Source organism: Schistocerca americana, chromosome 2 (genome assembly GCF_021461395.2).
Source record: "Schistocerca americana isolate TAMUIC-IGC-003095 chromosome 2, iqSchAmer2.1, whole genome shotgun sequence".
Taxonomy (NCBI): domain Eukaryota; kingdom Metazoa; phylum Arthropoda; class Insecta; order Orthoptera; family Acrididae; genus Schistocerca; species Schistocerca americana.
The window spans coordinates 962,111,016-962,136,125 of record NC_060120.1 but is presented as its reverse complement, the minus strand read 5'-3'; the positions used below and the strand labels follow the sequence as shown (position 1 = coordinate 962,136,125).

General features: G+C 38.8%; 1 protein-coding gene across 2 annotated transcripts in view; it reads right to left on the bottom strand.

Moving 5' to 3' along the window:
* Positions 1 to 25,110, bottom strand: part of LOC124596201 (calpain-5-like) — a 288,416-nt gene that overhangs the window by 42,986 nt on the left and 220,320 nt on the right. For both annotated transcript variants that reach the window (XM_047135248.1, XM_047135246.1), the window contains exons 9-10: positions 22,573 to 22,771; positions 9,972 to 10,091 (exon numbers count right to left, since the gene is read on the bottom strand). In XM_047135248.1, coding sequence (XP_046991204.1) covers positions 9,972 to 10,091; positions 22,573 to 22,771 — 319 coding nt within the window. The remainder of the gene's footprint in view (positions 1 to 9,971; positions 10,092 to 22,572; positions 22,772 to 25,110) is intronic.

Here is a 25,110-nt window from a genome sequence, read left to right as displayed (position 1 = left end):
TTGTACTATACAGACACTCTCAAGTACAGACAGTACACTAACCACATTACATGCTAAAGCAAGCTAAACTGATGAGAAATACACTCTCTCTCCCTATGCAGGAATCACACAAATGATGTGTGAGCACTTTGATATGTAGACAATATGACATACAGAAGATTGGACTGGTTCGGGAGATGCGCACATCGACAGCAAAAGTGGCTAAGGCAACTGCTCATGATAAGTGGGAAATCTGGGTTTCAGTACCAGTTCAGTACAAATTTTCATATGTCTATAATAAACTACACAGCAGTTCTAATAATGAAAGGTTTCATATTTTTGCAAGAATTTTATGTACTTCATATTATGCTTTCCAGCCTCATTTTGCCCTATTTTTACCAACAAAACATTTTCTTGATAACAAATTGTTGATTTTAGAGGAGAAATTTTATTCATATATTTCATTTGAATCTAAAGAAAAACGTACTGTCAATGTACAATGCTTACTTGTGTACTGATAAAACAAATTGTGTCTCTTAATCCTCACAACTGCTTCCCAGTGCATTAAGCAGATAGCAGTATCTTCTATGTGTTCAGTTATAAAAAAAAAATCTCCTTCCCATTTTTCCTGGAAACTTCCATTATTTTCACCCATCTTCCTCTTAGTAACAATTTTTTATGGTATGCCTGACATTATTTATTCTAACACTGATAATCACACAACAAACAAGTAAAAATATCCTTGCAATGAAAAAATGCTCATGAGCACTGAAACTTAGGGCATGACTGACAAGAAAAATCTGTGGGGGGTGGTGGAGTACACACACAGGCAGTGTGGCCCGTTCTTGGCATTTTCCTCATGCACTTCAACCCAGGTACATCTGTAATGTTAAAAAGTTTTTGTGGTGGGGTTTCAAACTTAGGAAACAATTATACAACTGACAAAGCTAGGATTCGGACATCAAGATTTGGATTAGATATTTCAGGTGAGCAGTTAATGAAAGGAAAAAAAATAATTCAAGGAAAAAAGAAATATAAAAAGTCACATAAATTACACCATTGTTTCAGATATATTAAAAAAAATTGCAAAACTGCACTTCATAACAGGTGAACAAATTTTAGGTTAAATAAAAGCAGAAAAAAATAATGGAAATAGGAATAAGAAGCAGGGCTGAATTTAATTCTGGTAGTGCCACAACAGTCAGTACTGGATGGAGTTCAGTGGAAAATAGTGACATGCCCTTAGTTCCCACAGAGATAGAGCCAAATTGGTTACAAGTGGAGCCTCTTCTTTTGCTGCAGCTTTCAAATGTGAATGACTATGAAAAATCAATTAACAGCTTCAGGATCTTTGTTTTCTAAAATTACCAAGTAAACTTACATACAGAAAAAAATTAATTTGTGTGTTTTGTGGTGTACTTTTCTGGCTACCTTGTCCATATTTCCACCAATCTGATTGTGTGCGATCCTCATTATGTCTTCCAAATCCAGAGTCTTTGACTACCATAGGAGACAATATTTTCATTATATTGAAAACAAAATTAATTTGCACGTGACAGCCAATGAAAGGGATACTCTGCATTTGGCTGCATGAACATTTGCAACATAGTACATCTTAAACAATGGAAAATCCCAATGGAATGTAACAATATTATGAGAAGGAAAGTTGCTACGCACCATATAGCAGAAATTCTGAGTCGCAGATAGACACAACAAAAGGATTTTCACACTTAAAGCTTTAGGTCAATGGTCTTTGTCAACAATAGACACAGACACACACACACACACACACACACACACACACACACACACACACTCACTCACTCATGCAAATGCAACTCACATAAACAACTGCAGTCCCAGGTAACTGAAACCACACTGTGAGCAGCAGCACCAGTGCATGATGGGAGTGGTGAATAGGTGGGGGAAAGGAGGAGGCTTGGGTGGGGAGGGACAGGGATAGTATGATAGGGACAGGGGGCAGTGAAGTGCTGCAGGTTGGGTGGCGGGCAGGAGAGAGGTGTGGAATGGGGAAAGGGGGAGGGGTGGAGTAGCGGAAGAGGAGAGACATAGAGAGAAAAACAATTAAAAAAAAGACTGGGTGTTGTGGTGGAATGATGACTGTGTAGTGCTGGAATGGGAGGAGGGAAGGGGATGGATGGGTGAGGACAGTGACTAACGAAGGTTGAGGCCAGGAGGGTTACGGGAACATAGGATGTATTGCAGGGAAAGTTCCCGCCTGCCCAATTCAGAAAAGCTGGTGATGATGGGAAGGATCCATATAGCACAGGCTGTGAAGCGGTCATTGAAATGAAGGATGTCACGTTTGTCAGCATGTTCAGCAACAGGGTAGTCCACTTACTTCTTGGCCACAGTTTGTTGGTGACCATTCATGCTGACAGACAGCTTGTTGGTTGTCATCCCTACATAAAATGCAGCACAGTGGTTGCAGCTTAGCTCGTAGACCCCATGACTGGTTTCACAGGTAGCCCTGCCTTTGATGGGATAGGTGGTGTTAGTGACCAGACTGGAGTGGGTGGTACTGGGAGGATGTACGGGACAGGTCTTGCATCTAGGTCTCTTACAAAGTTATGAGCCATGAGGTGAGGGATTGGGAGCTGGGGTTGTGTAAGGATGGACGAGCATCAGATCAGTAACTACTGGACATGATGGCATCACAATCCAAATAATGAAGCTTACTACTGACACTACTGCCCCCTACAACAAATATATTCAACCACCCCTTGATGACAAGTGTTTTCCCTGAGTCCTGGAAACAGGGACTAGTTAAGCAAGCAACTAATTAGGCCATGGCCATAGCACCCTCTGATTACCAATCTATTTGCATTCTTCTTGCATTGACCAAGGCCATAGAATGTATGGTCAATCACCAGCAAACAAACTACCCAATTACAGACAACCTACTAGCCAAATACAATCAGGTTTCCACAAACCATACAGCACAGCATCTGCCTTAATGAAGGCAACATATGACCTGAAGCTTGCCATGCGCGCACAAGAAGATATATCATACACTTCCTAGACTTTAGCAAAGCCTCTGACACCATCATCTTCAACATTTTACTTGCTGAACTAAGCAACCTAAATTTCTCAAGTGGTTTCACTCATACCTGACATCTTGTCAGCAATGTGTGAATATTCAGCACCATAGAGTCACGCTGGATGCAGGTAGTATTAGGTATCCCCCAAGGTTCAACATTAGGTCCTATATTCTTTTCATTGTACATAAGTGATGTGTCAACAGTTTTGTTCTACTGCAAATATCACACGCTGATGATATCCAGTTATATCTAAGTGAAAAACCAATATGCCTGAAGACAGATATCAAGAACCTCAACACCAACCATTGCACACAATCAAAATGAGCACAGGATATAGGGTTAAAGCTCAACCAATTGAAAATTCAAGTAGTACTGTTTGGTCATCGTAGGCTCATTAGGTCAAACTATCAGGAATCCCTACCTTCTTTAATCCTAAATAGGACAAAATATCAACTTCTCTCCTTCAGCAAAGAGTCTAGGAGTAATAATAGATGATAATCTAAATTCGACTTAGCATGTAACTGCAATGTGCAAGAAGGTATCAGCATCTCTCCACACCCTAAAAAAAGCTATCTCTCTTGATTTGAAAAAGACTCTTGTATGAACACTTATACTTCCTTTTTTTAAAGAACACACTGCCATTTGACTATTTTATTGTTTATTTAAGAACACCCCAGGTTTTGGCCTTTTATACCATTTTCAAGTATTTGATTTTGGACTTTAACATATACTGAAGGACACTTAACATGTTGTCAGGCTCAACGTTGGTCATAAATTAAGAAAAATATTGTCTCCCCATGAAATGCTAGATGTAAAATCACCATCTTGTAACAGATCAGTAAATAAATGTGGGAGAATGTCATATTTAGTAAAAACCAGTTGATGTTGGTAAATAAAAGATGAGCACAAGCCCTTAAAATATAATTATAGTGAAATTGGTGAGTATGAGAAATAGAACAACTGAATATTTGATTGCTCATACTCTTATTCTATTACAAGATGGTGATTTTACATACGGCATTTTGTGGGGAGCCAATATTTTTCTTAATTTATGGTCAACTTGGCACTTGACAACACGTTAAGTGTCCAGGAATATATGTTAAAGACATAAAATCAAATACTTTAAAATAGCATAGAAAGCCGAAACCTGGGTTGTTCTTAAATAAACAATAAACAGCCAAATGGCGGTGCGTTCCTTTAAAAAATACTATATGACTGTTGCTCAGCAACATCAAAAACTGTTTACTTATACTTCCAATTATTGATTACAGTGACATTATTCTGCATGGCCTTTCTCAGGAAAGCTCATGGTGCCTGGAAATCATTGTGAATGCCCATGTTCATTATATCTATGATGTTTGACTCTTTGATTATATTCTATCATCATATGCACAGCTTTCCTGGCCATGTGCAGACAAGTGCAGAGATTTCCTCTCCCTCTGTCTTCTCTACTGTCTTACCAATGAACACTGTGCCTCATATCTTTCTTCGACCCTAATGCTCTTACCTGAACAACATGGCAGAAATACCTGTTCTCATCAAAGTAAAATCCTTTGTCCCTACTCCATCACTCAGCAGTTTCTCGAAATACTTCTCAGTAACACTCGTCTCTGGAATCACCTCCTGCATTGTATAAGAGAACTGAATAACAGCTCCAGCTTCAGAAGACAGTTAATGACCTATCTACTAAAGCAACAATAAGGATTATCACTGTCCCTGTATGCACTTGTTATCCTTGCACATCCTATTTTCCAACCATATCTTCATCTTTTCCCAGTATTCTCCGCTGGCAGTTTCCTTAAATTTCCTTTCCCCAGAACTCACTACATCAGAAAACATCTAATTCTTTTTATATCTACCACTATAATTATTGTTATTATTCTCATAATAATAATAATAATAATAATAATTATTATTATTATTATTATTATGACTGTTAGTGGCAGCAGCTGCAGTAGTACAGGTGTTGCCAGTATTAACTTTATTACATCATAATCAGCATTATTTACTCAACTGTCACTTCAGACTCAAATTATTTCAATACTGTTTGTCATATTAATATTGTTCTTTTTTTAGGAAACTATGATGTAAAAAAGGTTCTGTATGTGTCAGACTGTGGTCTGATGTAAGAGAGGTCCTAATAGCACTAATCAGATCAGGTTAAATAAATAAATAAATTTGCCACCCATTTCTCCCTCTGCTCTGCTTCTGTCTTCTTGGTCTAAAAAAAAAAAAAAAAATGGTTCAAATGGCTCGAAGCACTATGGGACTTAACATCTGAGGTCATCAGTCCCCTAGACTTAGAACTACTTAAACCTAAACAAGGACATCACACACATCCATGCCCGGGGCAGGATTCAAAACTGCGACCATAGCAGCAGCACGGTTCCACACTGAAGCGCCTAGACCCGCTCAGTCACAGCGGTCGGCTCTTCTTGGTTTCCTTCTGCTTCATATAGTATTCATCCCTTGCGACCATACCCTAAATGCTCTGTTCTTTTCCTGTAATACTTCTTTAACTCTCTCATTACACCAACTTATTTGCGTCCATTTTTAATGTTTCTTATTCTTCAATGAATTGATACTGCACTCTGTTATGAGTTCATCTACAGGAAACTGTTCCTGATGATAATAATGATTTTACATTTATTTATGATGAGGAACAATTATCTATAATTAAGCTTCTGACATTAACCTCTAGGTTCAAATGGCTCTGAGCACCATGGGACTTAACATCTTAGTTGCTATGAGTGCTTCATCCAGTCACAGAGCTGTTCTGATATTCCATATGCTAGTATTTTGTTCACTAGATGACAGTGCAGAACTGTATCAAATACTTCCAGAAGTTATGGAACATCACATCAACCAGACTCCCAGTAACTGCTGTCTTCCAGGCCTTGTGAATGAATGGAGCAAGATCGGTTTTCACACATTTGTTGTTTGCGGAATCGATTTTTTTCCTACAGAGGAGATTTCAAGTACCAAGGGTGGTCAAAAACACAAGTGTAAAACAGGTTCTAAAATTCTACAACAGACTGATGTCACTAACATAGGCTCACAGTTATGTGTATCTGTTAAATGACCCGTTTTGAAAACAGGAATTGTGTACATATTTTACCAATCACTCAGAACATTTCATTCATCCAGAAACCCATAATACAATGCTGCTAGCAGTGCAACATGTTCTTTTATGTAATCTATGAAGTAGAACTACATAAGAATTCGTTCAGGACCATTTTCCTTTGATGTAAGTTAATTTCTTATCTTGCAGTCACTTATCTTTCCATCTGACATTATGGTGTTCATAGAACGATTGAAAGGAGGAACTGGAGAACTCTTCCTCAGTAAAACAGTTTTAGCAAGCAGAATTTAACATCTTGGCCTCCTCTCTGTTATCCTCTGTGTCAGTGCCAGTATGGTCATTGAGTGATGGGGCACGTGGCTTTGATCCATTTACTGATTTGATTTAAGATCAAAACTTACTAGGATTTTTTCTGAGACTGGTAGACAGAATTTTACTTTTGAATGTATTGAACACTTCATTGTACTTTTTGCTGTACACACTTTGGCTTATTTGAGTGTTTGTTTTCATAAAATTCGTCCAGCAGATGCAAATGCATTCCCACTGCATTCTTATTGTTGCACACGACCAGTGAGAACAATTAACGTGTGCAACAATAAGAATGCAGTGGGAATGCATTTACATCTGCTGGACGAATTTTATGAAAACAAACACTCGAAACCGATGTTTCACGTAAGTCACATGCAACGAAAATCTGTAACCCAACCATCTGTGTGTGGCGTGTTTATAATTATGTATTATTTATATTTTAGGACAATTAATCTGTAAAAAACACACCACATGTCATAAAGAAAGCATGTAAACCATCTGAGGATGAATCACAATGATTCGAAACTGGCAACGGTAGCCTTTGAATAAAGGAATTGAAAGTAAATTTGTGGCTGGTTGCTGTCCTAACACCATCAACATTTTAGACTTGATTGTAACCAGTAGATCTAAGATGATAACATCAACAGTCATTTCTCTGAGTAACTGCTCAAGGTAATTTTTGGGTTAGGTATTTGGAACAATATAACGTGACTCTCTGTCCCCACCATCCATCCTAATCACATGAGTCTCCCAATCTATAGCCGGTATGTTGAATCCTCTAATACTATAACATGGTCATGAAATTTCCAAGTGATCTTCGCCCAGTTTTCCCGGAAATCTTCCACCACTATGGTTCCTGAGGCAGGGGCTCTACAGAAACATCAGTTACCATTTTTGATCAACCCTGATCACTTATCTCCAAATTATTTCACATTCAGTAGGCTATTTTTACTAATCTTATGAGATATTATCATGTTATTTATGGCTATACGCACAGCCTCACGACCATGTCCAGCCTATCTATGTGATGTACATTCCAACAGAAAATTAAAATTCTGTTGCTACTCATACCTAGTTTCAGCCAGCTTTCTGCTCTTTGTACTGTGTGCGCATATTGCCATTTATAAGCAAGACTAATTCTGGCATCTTTAGATGGGTGTTCCTTCAGCTAACTAATACAGTATTAATATTTTCTTTCTCTGGTTTGCAAGTGCTGCCTTCTGTAATTAATAGCAATTGATATTCTATCCTCTTCAAAATCTGTACATGATTTATTGAGTCTATTAAGGGTTTCCTCTATCCAAAAAAATCCACACTGTAGTGGTGGCCAGTGATACTGGCATAAAAATGTGCTACAGCACACTGTAAATACCATAATAAAATTATGATAATATTATGAGAAGGACAGCTGCCACTCACCACATAGCAGAGATGCTGAGTCGCAGACAGGCAGAGCAAAAAGACAGTCACAAATAAAGCCACAGACACACACACACTTGTGCAAATGCAACTCACACACACATGACTGCAGTCTCAGGCAACTTTATCTATAATAAAATTTCTCTTTGAATGAGAGCCAGAAATCACACTAAAAGATGCTATCTCTCTTTGAATGCATGGTGATATGCAAACAATATGGACAAAAATGTGTTTTGTAGAGCTCTGTGTGTCAACTAGAAACCATGGTGCTGAGTGCTGAAATTATTTGAACTGTGGTATTATTCACTCAGAAAACATGCTTTGATGTGACATCATCCGTGGCAGCAGTAACTGTGCTACATTCCTCGCAGCACTGAACAGAAGTAACTCAGGGTCTAGCAATATCCCCACCATGCTGTCAGAGCTCAAACCAAGTGACCTATGAAAAGTTAGAACTGGAAGGCCAATTAAAAAGTGCTATGTTTCACTTGTGAACAGGTTTATACTATCGTTTTTGGCACACTGAAGATTTATCACAAACATGTCAACCTTGGTATGATTTCTTATAATTAAATAAAAATGATATATGAGCAGTAAAAGCATTAAAGGGATCCTAACATAAATAATATTGATGTTAAACACTGTGTACGATCAGCAAGACCCTGTGATTAGAGATTTCAAGTTACAGAACTACAGTAAGCAGGTTCACATCCTGTTGCAAGCAAATATTTTTTTTCATTCTTTGCATTTGTAACAGATTCTGGGATCAGCAATGACAAATAGGTCATGAATTCTGATGGTGCCTTTAGGCAGGAAAACTAACAAGAATATGGTAACCATCGGTGAGGGTTTCAACTTCAAAGTTATGGATAAATTCTGCAGCAGAAAACTGTAACATATGGACTTCATTTTTCATCACTGAGTGAGTGGTACCTTTTATTTTAATATATTTTTTGTGGATTTATTTTCTGATTATTATTATAATATTATAGCACATTGGTAAATTTTTTTTAAGGAACTGCTAAAACACAAGCGCATACCACAAGTACTCTGCCATCCTAGTAGCTACTTATTGAGAGTAGCACACATCTCTTAGAATGGTGTTCCACAGTTTTCAACCTGATAGCAGAGGTCAAGAAGTCCACATTCAAGGTAATCAAGGAATCATTCTAGTATGAGTTTCATGCTCTGTACCTGACTTTAAATCAGAGGACTGATCAGTTTTGGGAAAGATAATACAAAACTTTAGCTCAGATTCTCCCCTGTGTGTGTGCAGGAGTTACCTTCACCATTTCAACTAACCACCTGTAGGAACCGAAGATGGTCTCCGAATCCAGGTGGTGAGCATAATTTGTTTTGATATGAGCTATGATTTGCAGCTGGTCACACTCAGTGTACTCAGTAAGCACTGGCAGACTCTATCCACCTTAAAGCAAATGTACCACCTGGACAATGGTCTATGTTGTCAGTCTGTCATCCATTTCTCTAAAGGATTCCATCAGCCACCCAATATTTGAGTTCCCAGTGATCAGTGTGTCCATCCTCTGCAGATATCTGGACCCTTGAGGAAAGAGTGATCCCAATCCCAAAAGACAAGGCATCCCATGCTGGTTCACTTGCATCAGGAATGTGTAAGAACTCAAATTCGTTTTTAAGGTGTAAGGTAACAGCCATGTGGGTAGTACACACCTTTGTCTTCCACCCACAGATTCGCGACACTGCCACTGTAGCAGTATGCCATCAGGCAAGTGTGAATTGTCCAGGTCAGGCATATCGGAAGGGACTACAACACTGGGGATTCCAGATGGTGCTCGAGGAAGCAAGTGTGTCATAGCTTTTGCCACAGATGTTTCATTGTCACTGTAATCCAAGGCAGCAGACTTGTGTCTGCTGACTGTGGGCAATGCAGCTTCCAACTGTTTCTGAACAGTGGCCAATTCCTAAACATACACAGCAGACATAGTCTCTATCCATCTTTACCTGTATTCAACTATGCAACAAGAATTATACTACTATCCTAAGCAGTTACTAGATAAAATCTATGTAAAGCTGCTACACTGCTTATGGCTATCTCTCCACTACAAAATCAGCTCACAACACACTGAAGCTTATACGAGTACCTTGATAATGTTGAAGCCAATCAAAAGTTTCTGAAGTCCTGCTACTTGATGCACAGAAGCTGTATCCCATTGAAGCATCTGCAGAACTATTTCATCTTCATCCCGTACATCAAATAAATACTGAAAAAATGCAATAAAAATAAAAACAATCCACTCTCTGATAAAATATTTTCCACATATATCACCATCTCAATGTATGTTGCACTTCTTATATTTATTATTGATAATTAAGATTTCATTTTTAGAAATGATTCATTTGGAAAACAAAGAATTATTTTTTTTTTAATTATCTTGATAAGTTTTGGGCCATACTTTCCATCCTCTCTGAATATCTAATATTTCTGAAATAGACAATTCTGTATGATTTTGAATGGTTACTTTGAAGCTCAGGTGGGTATGTGTGCATCTATTTTTGAAAATAAAAATAAGGATAATGTTCAAAATCATCCAAAATAGTAACACATATTTTTCATACATAAATAGTAGTCACACAAGATGGTAACTATGCGCTAAAACATGTCTGATTGAAAAGAAACAATTTTGAATTTTGCAGAAAGTGGAGTAATAAAAACCAAAATCCACATGTACATTTATTAACAGCTAGCATGCCAAGATGTGTAGACACAAAGCGACCAGAATACAGAAGTACTGCATGCAGGTATATGAAATTTATTTTAAAGGAAGTAGCAACAGCAGAGCCTGGCATGACACTCGCCTTCCACACTGGATTAAAAATATATGTTAAGTGAGGATAGAAATCCAGATATTGGCTTTGGCCAGTCTGCTTTAAAAAGACAGTACCTGATTGAGGTCTCACACTGCTTCACAGCAAATTTTACAGCCTTGTAAATGGTTAGGCAGATCAATGTCAGTGGCAGAATGACATGAGTGATAATGGTTTTGTGTAGAGTGGGTGCTCAGATACAGGCCCAAAGTACTTACTTAGCTGCACAATGTGCAACATTAGAGCTATCTTGAGAAAGAGCTGAAAATTGAGTTCTACAATAAAAACCTTTGTTCCAATAGTGAGAAAGCTAAGAAAGCCAAGCCGATTTCTGTCATCTCTTCTTTGTTGCCTCTTTGGTAGCACATCCCACTGTATGTGTGCAAGCGAAAATCTTAATGGAAACTGGGTGGTGTTTATTTAATAATGGACACAAAATCACATTTTTGGTTTCTCCTTTTTAACATATTTATTAACTTTGATGTCCCATTACTGGGACAAGGGCCAATTTCTTAACTTCATAATATAAAAAGCACATATATCACAAACACAGTCCAATGGCAGAATTTAGCAGATCAATTACAGTATTGTTGAAGCACAGTTTTTAAAAGCAGTGTCCACAAATCATTAGTAGCTCTAACAAGCCCCCAAAACAAAATGATTGAGTGTGGCACAGAACACAGTTAATGTTTGCACCATTATGTTACAGTAAATACAGTATCTTGTAATAATCCATCAAAGAAAATTACACAGCAACATTTTACTTACAAGGGAAATCTTTTACCTCAAACACTCAGAACTGAATGTGTCAATGAAATTGGAGTCAGGAATAGAGAGTTTGCAGACATAGTATGTAACATAATAATCCATAAATATAATGGGGATGATGCAGAAATACATGAAGTTACGCTGGATAGGTATACTGACAGGAAGAACCTGAAACTAAAGGTGGCTTTTCAAGCAGTAAATGACATTCATCTCCAGAGCAATAGGAACACTTCAGTCAAAGTGAGTATAAACTATCTCCGTCCAAACAGCTGAGGCCCATTGTCTTAGAAGATATTGATGACAATGTGCTAGAGAACACTGATGAAGACTATTACAATTGTGGCTTTATTCCTATAGAAAGGTAATTAGGTGCTATAAATGCATTAAAAGTAAATCAAATTGCAGATTAGTTCTAAATTACGTGTGTAGCAAAAGGCATGCAGGAGCTCAATACAAAGGAAACAGACTGCCACAATTATAAGTTATAAAAGAAATGTAATATAAAAATTTTATAGAGCAAGGTATATGGATTTCCTGTTCACTACTCACATCTCAGCAAATGCCGGCTCTAGTATTGTCTAAAATGGTTGGCTTGAACAATTTTGATGCTTCGATTTCTTTTATCAACAATCTTAAGGCTGAATATGGCATTTCATCCAGGCATATTACTACATTTGTCACATGAGAGGACACATAAAACAACAGTATACATCAGAAGCACAACAGATTTAGGGGGAAGTGAACATGTTTATGACAGAGTTGAGTGTGGAGAAAGAAAATGTTTGCAACAGTGACCAGAGTCAATTCCAATATAAAATGTCTTCATATCAGCACTGTCTCACAGAGGAGAAAAAACTACAGCTAGTGTGTTGCAGTCTGTCCCCAGCTCTACCCATAGCTACACAACTGATGTGGCTTTATCAATGACAGGCACACTAGCAAAGAAGTTGTACATCTGTTTTCAAGAGGCACAAGGCACTTTCAGCCCAAATATTTCAAAGAAACTTGAAACAAACTGCCTATGAAACATTCCTTTGGAGGCAAACAAAAATGGAGAAATGACTAAAAAACACACGAAATATTTCCTTACATCAGTTGCTGGTGAACATGTAACAAGTGAAAAGAGCACATTGCTGTGTCATTCCAGGTCAGATCACACACATGGAACCCTTCTAGATGGAAGTTTGCCAAACAAAGATGTTGTGCTGAAGATACTGCTACCAAAAACAACAAAACACTGCCACCCTCTGATGTTTCCTTCTTATGGCAACATAAAATCTATATCACAAAGATTGCTGATTTTGTAATACTTAAATGTGCTAAACCAAAAGTGAAGAAACATGATCTTTATTTTATCAACGAACTTCACTATGTGATTTACAATCAATTTTCTGCACCAAAGTATACCCCTATGTTGCAATATGCTTGGCCATAGGCAAGTTATTACAATGACATATCCCTTTCATCATTTGAAAATGTAATTAGTGTGGCTTTTGATACTGGACTGCTTGAATGTGACACTGATTTTGAATGTAAAAACATGGCTTTAGTGAGGTGTGCACATTGTTCTCTTACACACTGTTTTAACCACTTCCATAAAATACCGCATCTGCACTATTAAGACTACCATAAGCACTATCATGTGTGTAGGATGTACACGTTTTGTGCTATTATAATTACTTTAAGCAGAGTGTTTTTGGCACTGTTGGTTAAAAATGTAATGATACACTGACATAATGGAAATATGTATAATTTCCTTCCTATGGTACTGATAACTTGTTATTTTGTTTCTCTCTTTATTTTATTTTATTATTTTTTTTATAAAAAAGATTGTGTGCTATTCTAAGCATGGTCCTATGTGGTTCCAAGCATTTGAGGTCAAAGGTGTCTCTTGTTAGCCCAGTCCTTAACAAAAGCCGAAAACACAATGATCAACCGTTCCAGTGAAAACTGATAGTGCAATCCTCCTACCATCTACAACCCAATTTAGTCAAAATATTCAGACATCTGAATTAGAGGTACTTCAAGGAGAACACAACAGAACTGTGCACTGCCTTTTTGGAGACAAAATTGAGAATTGTACCTAACCGGATAGAATACAACTCTCTCCACACAATAAATTCAGCCTCTACATGTCCATTATGAATAACGCCAAAAAACCTCTATACTGTGGTGGACAACAAGGATGGGCAAGGGAACACCTAGAATGGAACATGGGTTAATGGCAACAGGTTTTCTTCAGCAATAAACACAGGATTTGTTGGATGCCCCACTACTGATGTAGAAGAGTCTGGTGGTTTCCAGGCATCAGTACACAGTTCAGGCACACTGCATCGTGGGTTCAGCATGGAGGTTGCAATTTCATTTTGTGCGCTGGTGTCATGTATGAATGTTAAATGATTCTCATGAAGAGAAATTTCAGGACTGTGCAGTGCTAGTGAAGGATCCTCCAGTCTATTGTCCAGACGTATGATCAACAGTTAGGCAATATATTCATTTTTCACAGCAATTATGCATTAGAAAACTATGTACACCTTGTAAGCACCTTCCTCCAAAGAGGCAAGAGTCAATCAATGGAATGGCCTTCAGTATCTGCTGACAGATAGCTGCATACTTTCACCTGCCTCAACTCCCTTTCTCTTTCCACCTCATTCTACTGTCTGGCCTCCATACTAAATCCACATTCTCTCTGCTACTTTATTACTCTGTACTAGATCACACAATGTAGCCTTCCTTTATCTCTTTTTTCTACTCCAGTTCATTTAACTTCTCTCTGTACTTTTTTCCTCACTTTTCCCTGAACAGAATTTTACCCCACCGCCAACTTCCCTGAGTTGATACTTGCTACCCTTCCTACCTACACAGCATGCACCTACCTGTTCCACAGAAGCGTTGTCTTTCATAATCCCCTACTGACCTATTCCTCCCCCAGCACCCTTCATTTTGATCACCCATTTCAGAAAATACAGAAACTTGGTCCATATGGTGTACATTGCCAAGAGATAACAGTGTGTGCGTTTGTGTGTGCGCGCGCGCGCGCGCGCGCGCTTTGTGTGTGTGTGTGTGTGTGTGTGTGTGTGTGTGTGTGTGGGCGCGCGCGCGTGCGCACGCGCATGCGTGTGCATTTTCTCGTACAGAAAGAAGAAGAAGAAGAAAATTCAAAGTCAGTTGTATGTGGGGCCAACTTTGCAAAAATCAGTGAATCCCCAACGTGTATGGTATCAACCAGGCATGGCCCGTAACTAAAGATCTGAGGTGGAACTACCACAAAACATACAGTGAGAAGACAAAAGTCATGGGATAATGATATGTATGTATACAGATGGTGGGTGTATCGTTTAAAGGGGCAGTGAACTGTACTCAGGTGATTTATGTGAAAAGGTTTCTGGCATGATTATGGCTCCACGATGGGGATTAACAGACTGAATGCACAATGGTAGTTGGAGCTTAAGGCATGGGACATTCCATTTTGGAAATCATTAGGGAATTCAGTATTCTGAGATCCACAGTGTCAAGAGTGCGTTGAGAGTATCAAATTTCAGGCATTACACCTCTCACCACAGGCAATGCAGTGGTTGATGGCCCTCACTTAGTGACAGAGAGCAGTGGCATTTATGTAGAGTTGTCAGTGTTAACAGACAGATAACACTGTGTGAAATAACCATAGAAATCAATGTGGGACATACGATGAATGTGTCCATTAGAAGAGTGCAGTGAAATTTGGCGTTAATGTGCTATGGCAGCAGCTGATCGATGTTAGTGCCTTTGCTAACAGCACGACATCATCTGCAGCATCTCTCCTGGGCTTGTGACCCTACTGGTTGGACACTAGATGACTGGAAAACTGTTGCCTGGTCAGATGAGTCCTGATTCCAATTGGCAATAACTGATGGTAGGATACAAGTATGGTGCAGACCCCATGAAGCTATGCACTCAGTTGTCAACAGGGCACTGTGCAAGCTGGTGGTGGCCTCATAATGTTGTGGGCTGTATTTACACAAAATGGACTAGGTCCTCCATTATGTTTGGCTACTTGGAGACTATTTTGAGCCATTCCAAGGACTTCATGTTCCCAAACAACGATGGAATTTTTATGGATGACAATGTGCCATGTCACCAGGCCACATTTGTTCGCAATTGGTTTGAAGAAGAATGACTTGTTGAGTCCATGCCACATTGAGTTGCTGCAGTATTCTGGGTAAAAAAAAAAGGTCCGACACGATATTAGGAGGTATCCCATGACTTTTGTCACGTCAGTGCATATTAAAATATGTTTCACAATAATGTATTAAATTATCAGGATGCTTTTCACACTTGTGTCTAGGTGACCATTATCAGCAATGGTGCACAAAGAGGATGGACAGGGAAACACCTGTAATGGAAAATGTGTTAATGGAAACAGACAGATTTAAATAATAGCAGGCAATGTGTTTGGCACTGTTGATAACAACAGGTAATAACTAATCTTAAGGCTGCACCTTCAAATGCCGGTTAGATCTATGTAGTAGAGGTTTGGAAGGATGGCTTCTACAGAGTACAGCTTTTACAGGCCTCCCAAAGGCTCTGTTCATTCAACCTAAGGATGTCATACCAGCCTCCGCACTACATTCGTGTTCCACTTGCTAAATTATAATGGAATGAACAGAGTGGCTGAAACTTTGCTATCGAATCTCTTTATATCTCTATTATGCTTTGATGCGTTATTAATCAGATTTAGTATTAATGTACTGATAGTGTTTTAGATAGTTTTTTGTTTATAGCACTGGCAATTTTATCCACTGCAAGAATAAATTAGTAAATAACCCACTAGAGTGTACTACAATAAGGTTTACATAAGTGTCACCACTTAGCGAGAGTATCCCAAATGATTAGAGGAAATATTCACACCAAACATGTCCTGTTAAGAGGCTCCCTTGGTACTGACACTCACTGACAATAAGCAAAATGCAGACACTTTACAGTGTCAAGAAGGGTATGGGCACGAGATGTCTGCAACTGGATCACGACTCAGATAAGTGATTGATTAATTTTCAGTGATCAATTATCAGTGGCAAGCTAATTATAATGTTGTTGTTTCAAAACATCAAATTATTTTCTCAGAAAAAGAACTGGGTGTTGCTGTTAATTTGTTTAAATTACTCTTTGTACTTAGGTCATGAAGTGAATGTGTTGTAGATCTGAAAGGATGTCAAGAAAGCAAAAATTCTTTGACCTTATTGAAATTCCTTTATAAAAACAATCTGGTACAAGTATTTCCTCCACCAGATAATCGTGACCTTCCCAATGGGACTGCTGCTGCTTCATATTAAAGCAGTTGAAAGTATTTGTATGATATATTATGAATGAAGACTTGGTGCATTTGCGAACAATGCTCTTGAAAAAGAATGATTGAATTGTCCAAATTTCAATGAAGAAGTCGTAAACGATTTTGAAATGCAGAACGGAGATGAGCAAATTTAATATATAAACAAATCAGGTAAGGTAAGAAAAATGTGTATTAATAGGTGATAAGAAGTAATTAGCCTACTAAATGAAGTGCATAAAAGAAGTGGTAACATATTTATCCACTGACATCATTCAAACACTGTCCTCCATACCAGAACCTTTCTCCTGAGTCTGTCTCTCCCCTCACTCCTACCACTTCCCCCGCTCTTGTCTTCTGTATGCTTCCTAATGTTCATAAATCCAATCATCCAGGATACCCCACATTGTGGCCAGTTACTGTGTTCCCCCACAGAGAGAATTCACACTCTTGTGAAACAACACCTTCAGCCCATTAACTGTAACCTACCCTCCCACATCAAAGACACCAACTGTTTCCTCCATCAGCTCTCCACAGTTCTTGATACTTTACCAAGCAATGCCCTGCTTGTAACTATTGATACCACCTTCATCCATCTAACATACCCTATACTCATGACCTTCCTGCTATTGAATACAACCTTTCCTGATTCCTGACTGACTCCAAACCTACAACTTCCTTCCTGGTCACTTCTCCTTTGAGGGTACCACCTACAAAAATATCCATGGTGGAGCTATGGGTACCTGCATGGCACCATCCTATGCCAACCTGTTCGTGGGCCATGTAGAGAAATCCTTTCTAACCACCCAGACTCCCAAACATCTCATCTGGTTCAGATTCATGATGACAGCTTCATGATCTGGACCAAAAGTGAGGACGCCTTATCCACATTCCTCCTGAACCTTAACATCTTCTCCCCCCAATAGCTTGACCTGGTCCTCCTCAACCAAACAAGCCACCTTCCTCAATATTGACCTCCACCTCAAGGATGGCTACATCAGTACCTCCATCCATATCAAATGTACCAATCATCACTAATACCCCCACTTTGATAGCTGCCACTCATCCCATACTAAGAAGTCCCTTCTACACAGCCTAGTCACCTGCAGTCATCACATGTATAGTGATGAGTGTCCGTATCCAGTACATCAAGAGTCTCACTGAAGACCTTTTACAGAACAGATCTTCTGTGCCTTGTCTCTCCAGCCACACCCACTGTCTGGCCACAAACAAGCACTCCTCTCATGACTCAGTAACATCCAGAAGTAGAGCACCTGAATCACATTCTCCACCAGGTTTTCAACTACCTCTCATTGTGCCCTGAAATGAGGACTATCCTACTCACTATTCTCTCAACCCCTCCCACACTGGTATTCTGCCACCCGCAGAACCTACGCAATATTCTTGTCTATCCCTCCCTGCTCCACTCCTGCTTCCAACCCCTTGCCTCATGACACATGCCCCTGCAATAGACTCATCATATTTTGTGAACTATAAGCACACCTTAATTTTAAAGCAAATTTTCAGAAAAAAAACATTTTAACCATTTTTATTATTTGATTGCAAAGCCAGACTAAAAAAATGACCCTTAAAATCACTGAAAATTGTCATTTGAACCTTCTTCTTCTTCTTCTTCTTCCTCTTCGTTGTCCTCTTGATATATAAAATGGTCTCCACTGCGATTGAGAGCATTACTTATGCCACACTTCTTTAAAAAAAATTTAACAATAATGTCTTCTCTTGCTCTAGAACATGACTGTTTTATCCACTGACACACTTCTTTGAGTGTAGATCATTTTAAAGGTCCCTTTGTCGTGAAGTCATGTTGAGTTTCATCCATCATCCACTTCTTCCATTCCACTCTCATATACACTTTAAATGGTTTATATATCGAGATGTAAATAGGCTGCAGTAGTGAAGCAAGTCCTCCCAGAATAAAAACAATCTCTGTTCTTCCCTGTCTCAATTTCTCTTTCACAGAATTTTACAAATGACTACTGAACTGATCTACTACAAGAAGATAACTCTTCTTCAATAGAGCACCTTTCCTTCTATCCCACACTCTGTGAATCCATAATTTCACACCAGCCTCACCATTCCAACCCTTGTCATGTGCGTTAACACCATCACCCGGTGGTATTTAAGAAGATTTTGGCATTTTTTTGTGGTTGAAAATGATCATTGGATTAAGTTTAGTAAAACAATATGAAAGGACAACATTGTAGTGCATTTTTTAAAGTCCACTTTTTTTATAGTTACATTTTAGCACCTTTCATGGCAACAGTTCTGTTGCTCAGCACATTAGACATCAGAGGAGTTTTGTCCAAATTCGCTGTTTGGCTTAGTTCCACACTGGCTTTCTTTCAATGTTGAATAATAAAATGATGGAAAGATAATACCTTCTTGTCATACTCTTGTGGCATTTTCTAAGATGTTTTGGTTTTAGTTCACATGCTAAGTCCATGATACTTCATAAAACTGTAGCACAAACCAATTCCACCCTTAAAGTCTGTTAAGTTCCACTGTAGTGCTAGCTTACGAGTGTGTATTAGAAACATTGTGTATTAATTCCAATGCCATTTTGACGGTGTCCTTCAATACATTTCAATATGTCATCTTCTAGTTTTGGCCATTTTGTATTCAGCCTTCTATTTGCACATTTAGTGTTCCCAATTTTTTTCAGTTCTTCTTTACTACCCACCAATCATGAATGTTTTTTTTTTCTTTTGGTAGAGGGCCAAAATGCTACCCAGATGCTGTGTTTCCATGTTATTCTGCATATGCTATTACTTTCAATTTACAGCCTGCATCATATGAATACCTTTTTTTTTTCATTATGAAACTAGCTACTAACAAAAATATTATACTGTTACCTATAACACAAATCACTTTCAACTCAAATGAACTGGCACTGTAGACTGCAATGGCACATCATATGCTAGACAGTGTTCTGGGTGTGTGGTGGCAGGGTGGGAGGGAGACAGTGAATACCCGCAACTCATATTTCTAGCATCAGAGCACTGCTGCTGCCAGTTGAATCCAGTGTTGCCAGATAGAGATAGGTTTCCCAAGGTATCGAATAAATGGCCATTTTTAAGAGTGAGGGGAATGTTAAATCAAATACTGGACATTGTTATATGAATTTAAAATATAAGATACATGTGAATTTTGTAGGTAATTTTTCAAAGAAAAAAGTGCATCTTATAGTCTGTAAAATATGGTAGATGAAAGTTATGTTCACCTGGGTATGACAACTAACAAGGTGTCTGTCTGCATGAATGAACACTGCCAAACAGTGGCCAAGAAGCCTGTATCATCTGGATCCTTCCCACCAATACCAGCTTTTCTGAACTTCACAAGGGGGAACACTCTCTGCAATATATCCCACATTCCACTAGCCCCCCTGATCTCAACCTTTGCTAGTCCCTGGTCCTCCACACACCTATACCCTTCCATCCTTCCACTCCAGCACTACACAGCCTTCTATTCTGCCAATAGACCCACTAGAAGTTTCCCTCTTCCCTACTTTTCTCCTTTTCCTCACCCCCCCCCCCCCCCCCCCCTCCTCCAGCCCTCTCCCTTAAATCTCCCAACAGCACCTAGTGGCCCTACCATGTCCTCACAATGTCCTTGCATGCTTTCAAATGCATCACTCACCTTCCCCACCTCTACAATGCTACAATGCTATTCTTCCCCCTCCTCACCCCATGCCTCCTACTCATCCCCACTACTTACGTCAAACTGCTGCTTCAGTCAAGTGTAGTTTTTGTCTGCAATCTGACCACAGCAGCCAAAGACAGTGTTCATGTATCTGCGAGTTTTGTGAATGTGTGTGTGTTTTCTATTTGAGAAGAACTTTTGGCTAAAAGCTTAAATTTATAGCAGGCTTTTTGTTTGTGCTTGTTTGAAATCCAACTTTCCCCCCCCCCCCCCCCCCCAAGTACAAAATCTGTCATGATGTTCAACCAGGATTTCCTATTTCAACTCTGCCAATGGAATTTTTTACCCCTTCAGAGACAGGATCACCTGCAAAAGAAGTCACACTGTTTATTATTTTCTCTACAACCACTGTACAGGATTCTGCATCAGTAAGACACTTATACACTGGCTGTGCTGAAAATTTTGGTGATAGTGGGCGAAAAACAATTTGTGTTCGAACAATATATTTTAAAATGTAAACTTTCACAGCTAGAAATGTCAAAATTAATCAAATGTTCTGGGCTCATGTGTCATGGTCGAACGGATTTCACATTTAAACCCAATGTTTCATCTGCATATGTGGAAGACATTTTCAAGGTGGATTACAGCTCCTTGAGTGTCCAATTCACACCCTGGCTCACTACTGCCTGCAGCAAAATTCTGTTAAAGCATACTTCTGTGCAGTGGTGTGTTGTCACACGTTTTGAATATCTGAGCACAATTGGCGGTTGTCGACTGCCATTGTGCACTGTTGCTATCACCCCATGGTGAAAGACTAATACACATCTTCTTCAACACCAGGCTCCAAATGTCTTTCAATTTCATGCCCTCCTCCTACCCACTGAAATTCTTAAGGTGTTTCATAATCTCTATGGCCTCTCTGTATAGCCTTTCTTGGTATCCACTTGTGACTGCCAGTACTGGAGTCCTATCAAAATGAATTTGGTGGTCTCCTGGTTGCAAAACATGTTCTGCAACAGCTTATCTATCAGCCTCCCCCATTCTGGAATTGATCTTGTGCTCTGCTAGTTATTTTTAACCATTCTTTTTGTAGTATCCACTACACAGAATCGTATACATTCCTGCTTTTCCAGCAGTTTATGAGCATTTGATTTATTTTAGGTGACCTCATATCTTCCAGGTGGGTATTTAGAGTGCTGTTACAATCCTCCTTGAAAATTTACTCCACAGACAGGGATGAAAAGTTGGGTTTAAATGTGAAATCCATTTGATGATGGCATAGTTGCCCAGAACATTTTATTCATAGATGACAGATGAATGTGATTTAAATTGCATAAAGAATAATGTGGATGGGAGAAAATTGCCTTTTTATTCATCCAAAATTACATAAATATTACATTGTATTTCTAATATGATTCAGAACTGCATGATAAAAACTGTCCGGTATATAACAGAGTATGCCATTTTTGAATTTGAATGCAACACTGCTAATTTTCAAACGCACAGAAAGTAGTTATAAATTATTGGGACCTTGGAGGGCAAATAGTCAAGAAATAAAATTCAGCATGTCTGTTACTATATCTGAAGAAAATAAAATAAGTGACAGCTTTTCTAGCATTGTACACCACACTTAACCATTTTCACACTTTCAAACTGTAAAATGTAGCATGCTCATGGGACAATGTTTGATACCATAATCACAATACAGTTAGAAATGTACAAAATATTAGTCACTCCCTTAAAAGAGCACACTGATCACTTTGGAGTGATATAGATAGTGCAGGACTGGTACCAGGCAGTCATGTGACCTCCCACCACTGACAGCCCCCGTTTTCTTATTGCCTCCATCCCATCCTGCTCTCAGCCCCCCATCCTTTCCCCCCACTCCAGTTATTTTTCAACTTCACTCTAGCTCATCAACTGGAATCTTTTCCTATCCCTCTCTCTCTTTCTCCTTCTCTAGATACCTCATGTGAGACTGTTTTTACTAACTTTATCACTGACGCCAGTTTTCAAGTTATTAATACGAACACACTGCATTTGGCCAACAGTAAAACTGGTTCTCAGATCACGGTACATAGTATTATTGTTGTAAATGCTTCTAGCAGCTGAATATCATTTTGTAAGGTCAAAAGAAATTATTTTACCTGTGGATTCCGAAGAAATGTTTCTGGAAATTCAGAACTTCCACCAGCTCTGTCAGATAGGGAGCCTTTAACTCCGGTAGTCCATTCTCCTCTTATTGACTCCTCCTTCCATGTTTGTGACAGAGCAAATATATTGGTGTTATAGAGACGACATATAGTCAGCTCACTAAAATTTCTCACAAAATCCTCCAATGGCATCCTTCAAAAAAGAGAAAGAAATAGACATTTGTCTCCTCCACATTAATAAAAGCAATATCATATAATTTATAAAGGAAATGATTTCTGGAATGAAACTACCAGGAAGAAAACGCACAAATAATTTCTGGTTACTAAGCAGTAGTGGAGGAATGCACATGCATTAAAAGGTGACACCAACTCTGGAGTATCTTTTCAGTAGAAAGAGAAGAAGAGGGTGAAGGAAGTGATATTTTGAAATTAAACATAAAAGTCAATCAGTATCCTGGGATAAGGAGGAGCATGCAAAGCATGAAACATTAAATACTTATTAATGTTGGGAAGGTACGAACACTGCTGGAGTAGCATATACTCCAGGGGAATAGCTACAACAGATTTAAGTTATAAAGGCAAGGGTGTAAACCATTAGGGTTTTCCTGCATTAAAATCACAAGTTGACAGGCAGGTGTTCTTTTTATTATGATGAATTTTCAGTTAGTTTTCTTTAAGAGCTCTGAACTGAGCAGAGCTCCTGTAAAGTTAATACTGATGTTAGTAAATAAGCAGTGTGTGTTATTTATGGAGTTAATAACTGTAGTCCTTGATACATCAAAAAGAAATATTTAATCTGCTTGGAATGGCAGTGCCAGTAATTTAGAAAGGTTAATGGTATAGTTTGGAAACACAGTCCAAAACATGAGCCACAAAGTACTCCAATGGTCTGGACATGCAGTAAGAATGGAAGAAATGAGATACCCCAAAGTTGTAATGGACAGGATACCATCAGGCAGCAGACTAGTGGGAAGACCTAAGGCAAGATGGATGGATGGACTGAGACAAGACTTGATGCAGCTGGGAGTCTTGGAAAACAAGAGACAGACAGCAAAAGACAGAAGCAGAGAATAGCCTTAACTGCAATGTCATGGGGTCCCCCAGTGTGAATGTATAAAGTAAAGTAAGTAATAATAGAAAAGTAATGCCATTATATGACTGTGAAGGCGATGTGATTATTTCACAAAAGTGGATGGGAAAGTTTTATATTAATCAAAATATTATAATCTGAAATGTCAACAATATAAGGAAAAGATAGATTGCTATTCACAGTAAAGGTGACACGGTGTCCAGTTACAAACGGGCACTACGAAAGGACATTTACACATTAACTTTCAGCATTCCAGTCTGAGCTGTTGCAGGAGTGGTCATGAGTGTATAAGATGTGCTTCCTTGTCTGAATGAATGTGAGTGTGTCTCATTTTCTGAAGAATGCTTCGGCCAAAAGCTAATGTGTAAGTGCCTTCACTGCACTTGACTACAACTCAACCTGTCATCTTTACAGTGAGAAGCAGTCTATTTTCTCCTTCTATTGTTGATATTCCAATGTGGAATTTCCATTCTTTGATACACTGAAATGTATTGTAGAAAGAATTATAAGCTCCTGATTATCTACATTTGAAGAGTGGGTATGTAATACAAAAACCTAAATGTCAATAAAAACAGCACAAGAAAGTATGTGTTGATAATGTAAACACTGAAGTTACTGGATCTTGGCAATCAGTATTAACTTCTTTATTTAATAGTGTTTATTAGCTGTTCCACTGCTTGTTCAACAATCACAATATTCAATGACTATCTATTAAGGAGACACCTAAAAAGGATGACTACGGTTGCATACAAATTGCTGTACCCTAGTCTAATTCTGCCACAATGCTTTAATTACAGAGAAAGATATATAGTTTTCTGACAGTTGTGACATGTACAAAATAAATACAGGTATGGTCCCAGTATTGAGGGTTACACATTAGAATCTAGGTCCATGGAGAACTGTTGAAGTTGTCTCTTGCAGAGACATTGCGAGCAGAATCTAAGTTACAGGTAGTCATTTTGGTGAAACACAACAATTGAATGGAAAACAGAGTCTCTTGTAGAAACGGTGGCTTAATGTTGTTGTTGACATTCCTGGTAGCTTGGAATATTCACATATGACTGATAGATTTGAGCTGCCAAACAGGGCTGCAGCTGTCCCTTCTAAAGTGCCCTGATAGTATTGATAGCACAAACTGTTGTGTGGCTGCACATTTGCCAATACCATTAGCAGAGTCACAAAACTAATCTAGTCAGTCAGCTCTGTGGTCATGCTTTTTACATTCATAGTAAGGAAAGGTGTAGTAACCTGTCTGTTACTACACCTTGCCCTCCATAACTGTGGAATGCAGGATGCAGTCTGAGTAGAAAACCATTCAGCTATTCCTGGCCCCCACCAGAGGTCACTGATCATGTCTGGTGCCTCAGTCACATGCAGATGAGACCCACCAACTCCTGGTGGGCAAAATATTCTTTATATGTGAGCGCACTGGCTTGGCTGGC